The sequence below is a fragment of the Nicotiana sylvestris genome, chromosome 3 (assembly GCF_000393655.2).
Source record: "Nicotiana sylvestris chromosome 3, ASM39365v2, whole genome shotgun sequence".
In the NCBI taxonomy this organism is placed as follows: domain Eukaryota; kingdom Viridiplantae; phylum Streptophyta; class Magnoliopsida; order Solanales; family Solanaceae; genus Nicotiana; species Nicotiana sylvestris.
In genome coordinates, this window is record NC_091059.1 from 208,561,378 (window position 1) to 208,573,268 (window position 11,891).

Sequence of the window (11,891 nt, forward strand, 5' to 3'; positions counted from 1 at the left end):
GATTGGAGTGCTCCAATCTCCAGTATATATTATACTGGTACTTTTCGCGTGTTGGAGTTCCAGCATAATATGCTAGAAGTTCATACACAAGTGCACCGATCTCCAGTATATTATGCTGGAACTTTTTCTATGTTGCAGTAAAATAATGGCTATTTTTCAATGACTTTACAAACGCTGGCTATCTTTGAATGACCAATTCGAAAACTTGCTAGCATGTGCTATTTTAACGTATCAATCAGTAGAATGGCCCATATCTTCTGTACTTCCGGAACTGGAAAATTTTGATAATCATTTGCCCAAACACTGGATTTGTATCGATATCATTTCATCCTTGCCCAACTTTAAAGGGGTATTATTACTTTTAGTCCACGCTAGAAATTATTTATATTTGGTAGCCGAAAAAGTATATAAAACTTGTATATTTATTTATATATAAAAATTATATATATATATATATATATATATATATATATATATATATATATATATATATTTATAGCGGCTATATAATGTCATTTTCCAACATTTTAAATGTTGTTTGGGCTGCTTTTGCCATAAAAATAGCACGGGCTAGCTAGTTTTCAGACTGGCCATTCAAAAATAGCCAGTGATTGCAAAGTCATTGAAAAATAACCACTATTTTGCTGCAACACGGAAAGTTCCAGCATAATATACTGAAAATCGATGCACCTGTATATGAACTTCCAACATATTATGCTGAAACTCCAGCACGCGAAAATTTTGCTCCAATCTCCAGTATATTATGCTGGACCGGTATATTATACTGGAACTCTAGTATATTATACACCAGTATATTATACTAAAGTATTTTTTCGAATTTTGAACAGTATTTTCGTTCAAATTTATCTTTACATGAAAAGTGACTAATATTCGATTACTTTTAAAATTGTGGCTATTTTTGAATGACCACTTGTAAATTTGACTATTTTTGAATTTCTCCCCATTGTGCCTGTCTGTTTCAAGCCACTGTCTTGATTTTGTGATTGTGTTCTAATTTACTTCTAGCAATAATCAATTTTTTGATCTTTTATGTTTGGATATGATTTGAATGTGTAGTATAAAGCCGTTATTTTTGCTCGAATAATGGTCACTCAAAAGTTTACATATCCTAAAGCAAGAAAAGACGAGTTCCTTTTGACAACACGGCTGTTTCCCCTTAGGTCACGTATGATATTGGTGATTAAATATTTACATGTCGACTTTTATAAAGAAGAAGAGAGTTCATAAGAGAACAAATTTAAATTGCATAGAAAAGAAAGAAAAACCCATGTAATTAGTTTTTACGTAGGAGACTTGTGCATGTGTATAATTTGTGCTTCATTTGATATGGAGTAAGTTAGAGCTTTGTCTAAGACACTTGTGGATTTTCTTTTGTTTTTATTCTTGCATTCATGTTTATTTCTTATTGATTTTTTTTACTCAATAACATGTTAAAATGTTTTTGTCAAGATACTCAACTCACCTCAACAGAACGTGTCTTAAGAAACCATCATTACTTGTTTGATTCGGAGCTTGTGATACAATCTCTCAAAAGAAATAGTCAAGCAGCAGGAAAATGATGTGTTTTAAATGTTGGATTTTGTTATTAATAACAAAAGATATGTAAATGGAAAATGATGGGAAAAGAAATGGAAGGAAGTGAAATTTTGAATGAGTTCACTTTATTAATGCACTTTGTCTCTCATTGGTAGAAGGAAAGAAAATCTTTGTGTATATATAGAGAAGCTCATCTTTTAGCTCTTAAAGAGTTAAGAAGAAGGCAAGTCTCGCGCCGTCGTCGTCGCTTGCTCGACTTCGAATTGATTAATTTTTTAATTAACAAAAATTCAATCCGGAATAACCCGTGACTCGGATGAGTCAATAAAGCTTTTTAATGATTTGCTAAGTCTAGCAGGATATGACCAGATATGTGTCTTTAGGATTACACGTTTAGGAATCACCTATGTGAGTGTGAAGTGTAAGCCGCTTCAAGGAGAATGAAAGTAAAGGCACATTCTGTAAGCACTCACGAAATCAAGCGGTGTTCATGGCTAAAATGAACACAACCGTGAGAACCATAGATGGTTAAGGATTGATTGTGTGACTTATGTTGTCTAGATATACAACAAAAGCTCGACGGTTCAAAGATATCAAATCTGCCGATTAACCGAGTATATCCGATATAAGTTCACTACGGAAAGTTCAAAGGAAAACCTACTTATCCAGATGCAATTAATTTTTGCATGTAAAACACACACACGTCCGTGCATTCCTTTAAGTTTATAGACATTCCTCATTCATGTGGGGGATTTTTAGATTTTGTTATTAATAACAAAAGAGGTGTGAATGAAAAATGGTGGGAAAAGAAATTGAGGGAAGTGAAATTTTGAATGAGTTCACTTTACCAATGCATTTTATCCCTCGTTGGTAGAAGGAAAGAAAATCTTTATGTATATATAGAGAAGCTCATTTTTTAGCTCTTAAAGAGTTAAGAAGAAAGCAAGCCTCGCGCCGTCGTCGTTTCTCGGCTCGGCTTCGGATTTGGATTGATTGATTAATTTTTTTGGACAAAATTCTTTTCAAATATTTAATTAACTAAATTAATTAACAAAAATTCAATCCTAAATAACCCATGACCCGCGACCCGATCCGTTTTCTTTCCCGGATTATTTTAAATCCGTTTGTTTTTCCTACAATATTTCTCCACCTGTTTCAACAGTTGTGGCTGTTCTGAAAGATTGCAAACCTTTTCAGAAACAGTGTCAAACCTGTTCCAACAGCTATGACTGTTCTGAAAGGTTGCAAACCTTTTCAGAAACAATGCCAAATGGGCTATAAATATTCCTTTAATCCTAGAATATTTACTTACGAAATTTTCTGATCTTATTCTTCTTCTTCTGCACATAAAAATTCTAGTGTGTTTTATAGCCTTCGAGTGGTTCGTTGTTTATCGGCATTTTTGGTACCAACATTCCGGTGAGTTAAATTGTTCAATCCTGGGAGGATATATTCCAGAACCTCGGGTACTTGAGGGGAATAATTTCCTTAAGGATACACTATGTATTCAGCGGGCTCGATTTATTCCTATACTATTTTCAGAAATTATTTTGAAGTTCCTATACTGTTTTCAGAATTTATTTCGACGTTCTAGTTCTACTAACTTTCTGTTTCTGTTTTTTTAGAAAGTTTATTGTTTTATTAATTTTACAGCAATACAATTTTGATAACATTAAATACACCTTAAGAAATGTTTGATGCATAAAACGATATCCATAAAATTAAGGTGGATCAGAAGAATTTATTTACAATCTGGAGTTTATAAAAATATATGATGATTTAAATATAGGTGCTTTATAAAATAAGAAGGGAGCAATTAGTATATTAAAATTAAAAATAGTAAAAATCATCATATTCATAGGCGTATCGAGGTTGAGGGATGTAGGTTCACGTGAATCTGTACTCCTCCCCTTAAACCATGTATAATAATGTTATATTTTTTTCAAAATTACTATATGTGCGTGAAACCATGCTCAACGACTCTTATGGCGCAGTTATTATTGGGTGCACCTCTACAAATGAAATTTATGGTTCAAAATCCCACTTTGAACGGTCTTGTTTTCAGCGTGGAATATAGTTATATATGTGAAAATTAATAAAATTTTAAAGAGAATATAATTTTGAACCTATAATTTTAAAAGTGTAGTGGGTTCATGATAAGAGATTACAGTTAAACCCATCAAATATAAAAGGAAAATTTTCGTTTCTATACCATATAGGAAACTATATTACCAAATATGTTCATAGTTTGCATATTACCCGCCATATAGTATTTCTACAAAATATAGACAATTCATTAAATAATGAATCATTGTAGTTGTAGGTTTCCTTATTTAGGCGCGCTAATATTGGAGAATTAAATATTCTTCCAGATATTTTACAACGCAAATCACGCATTAATATTATCGGCTGTTTCGATTCAAAATTTAGCGACTCTATTTTTGCGATACACTGTGTTTCAACATTTTTTCTGATTTCACAAATCAAAAACGACTAAATTTTCTATAATTCTTCTCCAACAAACGCAATTGTGTCCAAAATCCCAATTATGCTACAACTGAATGGGAATTGGGATAGCTATGGGAGATTTCGAGAATTTCAGGTCGATGGCATTGTAGTCGATGGGGATGCGAGTTATAGTCTATTGATTTCTACAATAGCATAACAATTAATGATCGATACATCCAAAAAAATTATACAAAATAAAATACAAAGCAAAAGAAAAGAGAGCAACAATTCCACCATTGACAGCCATTAAAAAGCTTGGAAGATTTGAATTCGAATTTGGGTTTTCAAAAATTATTATTTGTTTGGATTGGGTGTTGTTGAAAATAATTGCAAATATGGTTTGGAATTTATATCTCAATTTTGAGGGATTTTGGTGAAGATTATACTTGGTTTTGGCTGAATTTCATATTGGAACTCGAAGAAGAAGAAGACATGACATACATTATATTGCAGAAATTATAGAAATATTGTAGAAAAATTGTAGACTGTTGTTTATTTATTTTTCTTTTATTCATTTAACTATTGTATGAAGGTTGAACAACATTGTATAAAAATTGTATTTAAGTGGTATTATATTGTAGTTGTATATACATGGAGACGAAAAAGGAAAACAAAAACTTCGGATCATATCCGCTATGTATAACTGTTCGCGATTTTAATATGGAATTAAGTATCACCGATGAGAACACAGTTGCAGGTTTGTGCTGTTACATTTTCTATCAAATTCTGGTTGTATATCAATGTCCTATACTTTATCTACATTTTATCTACAAAATAAACTACATGTCATTGTAGTATATATATATATATATATATATATATATATATATATATATATATATATATATGGATTTTCACAATATCTACAAAATTTCTACAATAAAATTACATATCATTTGAAAATTAATATGAAATACAGAATTTCAATGTTTCTACAAATTATCTACAAAATTTCTACAAACTGTTCATAACAGAATTTATCTTTATTTTCATGCAGGTTCGTCTGGAATACTAAAGTTACTTGATATGCCAACATCTCCCGTTATAGAGGAATATGAAAGTATAATAATAACAGATAGTACACCAAGTTTTATTGAAGTAGGACAAGTATACCAAGACAACCAAATTTCATACTACTAATTATACATAGTAAAAATAATTTTCATACAACTAATTATATATTATACAACTTATCTATAATTTATCTACATTTTCATACATTGTTTCTGCTCAGTTATATAAAATTACAATATAATACCACTTAAATTTAATTTTTATATAATGTTGTTCAACTTTCATACAATAATTAAATGAATAAAAGAAAAATAAATAAACAACAGTCTACAATTTTTCTACAATTTCTGCAATATAATGTATATCATGTCTTCTTCTTCTTCTTCTTCTTCTTCGAGTTTCAATCTGAAATTCAGCCAAAACCAAGTTTAATCTTCACCAAAAACCCTCAAAATTGAGATATAAACTCCAAACCATATTCCCAATTATTTTCAACAACACCAAATCCAAACAAATAATGAATTTTGAAAACCCAAATTCGGATTCAAAGCTTCAAAACTTTTAATGGCTGTCAATGGTGGAATTGCTGCTCTCTTTTCCTTTGCTTTATATTACTGAAATTTGGGATTGAGAGATAGAGAGATGTAGAGAGAACTCTCAATTCTTTGCAACAACATCCAATCCAAACAAACAAATGTCTTTTGAAAACCCAAATTCGAATTCAAAACTTCAAAGTTTTTTAATGGTTGTCAATTGTGGAGGGGTTACAGATTTTTGCTAATTTTAGAAGAGGAAATTGTGGGTGATTGAAGAGAAAATCGTGGGGTGTGGTTTGATAAGCGAGTGAGGTGGTGGGATTTGGAGAGAGAAATTTGGGGGAGTGGGAATATACGGTTGAGTAAAATTAGAAAACTAATTAATACCATTAAAATTCTAAAATGGTACATAAATGATAATTAAGTATATATAAGGTAATTATATTAAAAGTTAAGGATGGAGGGTAATATAATTTACTATATGACATATGAATATAAAAATTCTAATATAAATTTTAGATCCATCTTTTCATAATAGTGCATCCATCCACTTGAAATCTCAAATCCACCTCTATAATCATATTCATAAATCATAATAAGTAAACTCATTTCTCTCAATTTTATCATTCGACTACTTTCAACCTTATCCATATATAAATACACCTATTATTTTCTTTAATCTTTCTATTTTTGGTGCAAGTATAAGAAAACTCCAACTCAGAAACTAAAATGAGAAACTTCCATAACTGTCAAAGTTGAAACCAATGGCGGAAAATCTGCCTGAAGAATGTTCAATCGTCTCCATCACCCATTTGACTTGGAATCATTTTCTTTGGTTTGCAAGAGATTTCTTGCTCTCACCAATCGTCTACGCCGCCATTTGTCTCTACTTGACTCCACTCTTCTCATAAACGGTACCATATCTAAACTCATTCACCGATTTTCGCATATTATCTCTATTGATCTTAGTAATTTCCAAGGTGACCTTGATCTTGTTGTTCTTGACCTCGCCAATTCTGTCTCATCCTATACGTCTAATATCGAACAACTTGATATCTCTAATCAGAAACAATTACCCGTCACCGGGTTGAAGGAATTGGGCCGTAAATTGAAGGGTTTTTTGAGAGTTTTGAAGTGGAAATCTCGCCCTTTTGCGTGACCCTGATTTGTGTGCTATAGCACAGTCGTTTCCGTTTCTGGAAGAGTTTGATTGTAGTTATTCCAGTACGGATTTAAATCCCTATCCTGAGCATATTAACCCTAGCGATTTGGCGGTAACTGATTCCGGGATTGAGGTTTTATCAGTGAATTTGAGGAATTTGCGTAGGATTAATGTTTCTAGGACTGAGCTAATTACTGATAAGTCCCTTGTTGCTCTGTCTAAGAATTGTTTGAATTTACAAGGCATTGATGTGGTGGATTGCCCTCTGATAACTTCAAAAGGTGTCCATTCTATACTACGTAGTTGTACTGCTTTGAGTTGGATTTCAGTGTCCGAGATTCACTTTCCTCGATCACGCTCTGGTTTTGAACGTTTGGCTTCTTGTCGCCGAGCTTTGCAGACATTGAATGTCACCAGCTCGATGATTTCGGATGAATTCCTCTTATTGATGGCCAAGTCTTCTCTCCCTCTATCCAGGCTTTCAATTTGCTGGTGCATAAATTTCACATTATCTGGTATCTCTTTGCTCTTGTGTGCATACCAATCACTAAAGTACTTATCTCTGGTTCAAGTAGATTTCTTGAGTGATGAGTCCATGAATGATTTATCCAAATATCTACAGAGTCTAGTTACCATTGATGTCAGTGGTTGTAAGAGATTGACCATTTCGACGTTCTTCACACTTGCAAGAAATTGTCCTTTACTAGAAGCAATTAACATGGGAAGTACTGATTTGGGGACGAAGGATTCTTTTCATAATGGTGTGAAGAACCCAAGAATCAGGTCTGTTAATCTCCGATATAATTGGTATCTAGATGATGGCACTCTCACAAAAGTTGCTTTAATGTGCCCCAATATGGAGATTCTTGATGTGTCCACATGTCTAAGTCTTACAGAGGCAGGTATTGCTTCAGTTCTTGAGGTTTGCAATCAGATAAGGAACTTGCAGTTTGAGAGCTGTCCATTGATTAAACATATAGGAGAAGGCGCGGAATTGCCTAATGTTGAGGTAGTCAGTGCAGCTACTTCAGCAATAAACGACGAAGGCCTGGCCTTGATTGGGAGCAGATGTTCTCGCCTATTGAAATTAAACTTGACTTTCTGTGAAGGAGTGACAGCAGATGGCATTCAGGCTATGGTGACAAATTGTAGATCATTGAGAGGGATACAATTGAAGATGTGTCCGCAAGTTAGTATCAGTTCTCTAAATAGTTTTTTATTATCTCGGGGTGTTAGATGGACGAGTTGAGCTGAATTTGGACGGGTCAAAATGGGCTGAGCTAATAAATGGATAGTTATTGACCCGCCCAAACTTAAGCAAGTTAGACATGTCATGTTTTCTTGGGCTGATTTTGCCACCCGTAGTATTATCGCCTTCATCACTGATCATGTTCCTCTGCTTTTAGTGATAGCTTGAGGAGATTTTCTTGCACCAGGGATTAGTCTAGTTTAAAAAACAACTCGTCCACTTTTGAGTTTTGACTGGAAATAGTAGAAGGGTTTTGTTACTGAGAACGTTCGCTGCAGCAGGCTACACAGCGAGTTACACTTTTCTTCTTTTTGTTCATATGTAACCTCAAAATATTATATATTTGAGGTCGTACTTTGTTTTCAGGATCTTAAAAAAAATGAAACAAAATTTAAAGCCAGGTAAAATTTTGAAGCTGAATTGACTGAATCTGTTTTCTTTGGCACCAGTTATTAGATGCAAATTGACCACGGTATTTCGACAATCATCATCTTTTTATAGAACAGAGAGAGTACTGTGCTAATTAGTGTGAACCATTTGATACTGAGGGTTGACAAAAATATCATATCATCCTACCACATTTCTTTTTGTATACATTTTCAGAAGATTACCATAGCCGAGACTGGAGAATTTCCATATGTTCTCCACGGTGATGAGCTCCTTTCTATCTTTGTTGCAAGACAATTAAAGATGGCAAAATTCTGTTACTGTGAGGTGCGCTCATATCATTCCAATCTTTCGTATGTTTCGACGTGCAATACGTCAAGCTTAGCATTATTCTGACGTGACCAAGCAATTGGAATTACTTTTGTCATGACATTGCACCAAATTCTTTCATATTTAGATGTTAATACAACATCATCTAGTCTTATTCATTTCATTTATTCTTCTTTTGGGTAGGGGTAAGGTCTGCGGACACACTACCATCCCCAGACCCCACTAATAGAATTTCACTGGATTATTGTTGTTGTTGTTGTTCTTCCTTCTCAATGCAGAATTGACAATGACATGGTACCGGTTAGTGGGCGCCTTGTTGTTACCTTTCAAACTTATACTCTCCTTTCTTATCCATATTACTAGTCTTTTAAATTTCTACACGATCCCTTAAACAATAGATTCAAGAGGTTTTTACACATTAGGACTCTTATAAAATAGTTTTTATATTAATGTTACCATATTTTGATTATTCCAATAATAGCAGATTTTATTCCAAATATAGCACATTTGAAAGTATTTAATAGTAACTAATTTATTTTTTAACTCTTCCTTAAAACAAGGGATTATATTTAAATTTTTAATATTTTATTTCTCTTTCTCTCTCATACTATCACTCTACCATTGACTCTCTTTCTTCGAATTTCCAATTTTTTCACTGCTTTTTTCTATTGCCGTTCCAAGTATCAATTCCTTCTTCTAATTTTCATTGTGATTAAATTTGGAACTCAAAATTTTAAAACTTGATGACGAAAAATTAATATATACAATCAAGCTATGGAAGCTCATCACATATATACCATTAATATATCTTTGTTATATCATATAAATATACACAAAAAAATAAACAAAATAGATATACGGAATTCCATCATTATACCATCTATATGTATATATACACACTTTAACCAAAGCACGCTGATCTTTCTAAGAATATATGGTATTGTTAATATTATACATGGTTGTTATTGTATAATCATCTAAATTTAATTTCTTATACCAAACATATAAATAATTTGTAATATATACATACCATATATATACCTTATATATTTTCACTAAATATGTGCATTTTATATTTTTCAGAATATAATGATAAGGATGTTTATGGTAAACATGCATTATTTATTCCAATATTATACCTATTATTAATTATACACATTTTTTAATAAAAAATCAATGAAAATATTATTAAAGAAATACATTGAGCGAATGTATATTACAATTGAAGTAGAGTAGCAATCACTTATAAAATTATAATAACATGAAAGTTCGGTAATTTATTGGTGATGGGTAGAATTTGTATATCACTAATTATATGCCTATTTTTGGAAGAGAGCTTCATTTTTGGAAAGTTATCATTTTTCCTTTTATTCTTGCTTACTTTTAGGGATTAGTATCTAGCATTCCTATTTTAATGGTATTGAGTGATTTTCTAGGGAATGTATTTATTTAGGTGCCATTAATGTAAAATAATGATTGCTGCTAGGTTTTTGAAAATTTTACACAAATATTGTCTATTTATCAGATGTGGCTCAATAAGTTTGGTGGCCTAAAGCCAAACTTTAATTGGAGGCCCTTTTGAAAAAAGACCCTATATATTTTTAATTGAAATAGATTTTCTAGATTTTTGAAAAATAAATTTTTTAATAATTTTCGCATAAATCATTTAATCTCTCATGTGGTAGATCTTAAGTAATAGAATCTGTTTCAAGAAGCTGATAATTTTATATTAAAAGAATCTTTTGAAGTTTCAATACTTGTTGCAATGATAAAAACATGAGGAAAAAAGAAATAAAGTTTAAAAGTGTATTGCTTATTTTCTAATGATTAAAGTAATATTTTTCTTATATATATATAATATTTTACTTTTCTGCTTTGAAATTCTTAATATTTTCCTAAAAAGATTTGCGGCCTCACGAGAAGAGTTGTAGTGGAATTGACAGCATCTCTCCTTCTTTAACCGGAAGTATGCGGTTCGAATAGTTGGAATGAAAAAAAATCCCTTATAAGGAACAATTCCACTTTAATGGACTTTATACGGCACGAATTCACATTAATCAATGTCTCAAATTAAACATTGGACATCAAATAGGAATTAGAAAACAAAAATTAGGATCCCCAAAATTCCGGGGTAAAGGCACCGCTTTAGGGGCTTCACCCTCTGGCTGCTCCTAAATTTAATCATAAGCCTATTTGTCGAGGTACCTTTATCTCTCTTTAAACGTCTCACTCAACTAATACTTCACTAATTAAAACAGCAAACTCGAGCTATAAAGAGGAATCTTAGCAGTTCAGTTGGTTGAATACCTAAATTTTCACATGTGTAGTGAGATTTTGATTCCTCACATTGTAATTCACATCCCTTTCCCATGTTTACTAAAAAAAAAAAAAAAAAAAACTAGAGCTAATAACCGGCTTATTGGTTTTAAAAAGTCTTCAAATATTTGAAACAAATTTAATCTGCCAAAGCGAGTAACATTTGGGATCGGAGGTATTATTTCCTTTTTTTTTTATTTCTCAGAAAAAATAAAAATTTAATATTGAGACTAATCCTTTCTTTGTGCGGTGAAGTTGGGCGTTCTTCAAATAATGCTGGTCTAATGAAAGAAAGTTTTTTTAGCATCTTTTAAATCGTAAATCCTTTGCTGGTTGAGGCTCGGCCTTTGACTCCGCTTGCCTCTACCCAACGAAGCCAACATAAATCCGATCCGAATAAAAAAAATAAAAGGAAATTTTATTATTGTGGTATAACGAATTCTAAGCTCAATTGTGAGTTACCACAATTGTTTACTTCTTTTTCTTTCTTGATTTGGTGGCGGCCTCTACGTTCTATTAAAGTAACATCCTCCTCCTTCCTAGCCGGAAAAAATAAGTTTATTAGATGAGGATCATCAAACATACACGCCGAAAAACTTTAAAAATATTGACAGATGGAATAATTGATTACATCAACATTTAGATTTAGCTAGTTAAATAAAATTGAATTTTTAAAACTCTTGAACATCATGTAAATATAAATATAAAAAAATATGATCTACATGGGTGCTTAATAAGACGTTTAACGTTAGTATATTAAAATTAAATACGATCATCATAATAAATAAACATCTTTCTCTGTATCTAATCATTTGACTACTTTCAACCTTAT

General features: G+C 31.9%; 1 protein-coding gene across 1 annotated transcript; it reads left to right on the top strand.

The window, feature by feature from the left end:
• The first annotated feature begins 6,402 nt into the window (after window positions 1-6,402).
• On the top strand, window positions 6,403-8,493 carry LOC104212252 (uncharacterized). Its single transcript, XM_070170511.1, has 3 exons — window positions 6,403-6,730; window positions 6,795-7,966; window positions 8,476-8,493. The coding sequence occupies exons 1-3, from the start codon at window positions 6,403-6,405 to the stop codon at window positions 8,491-8,493; spliced, it is 1,518 nt and encodes a 505-aa protein (XP_070026612.1).
• Window positions 8,494-11,891: the final 3,398 nt, after the last annotated feature.

Bases quoted from the DNA above. Each gene is read 5' to 3' on its own strand.
- LOC104212252 (XM_070170511.1), top strand. From the start codon at position 6,403: ATGTTCAATCGTCTCCATCACCCATTTGACTTGGAATCATTTTCTTTG. The intron at 6,731-6,794 runs GTTTTTTGAGAG...TGTGTGCTATAG, and splicing joins ATTGGGCCGTAAATTGAAGG to CACAGTCGTTTCCGTTTCTG.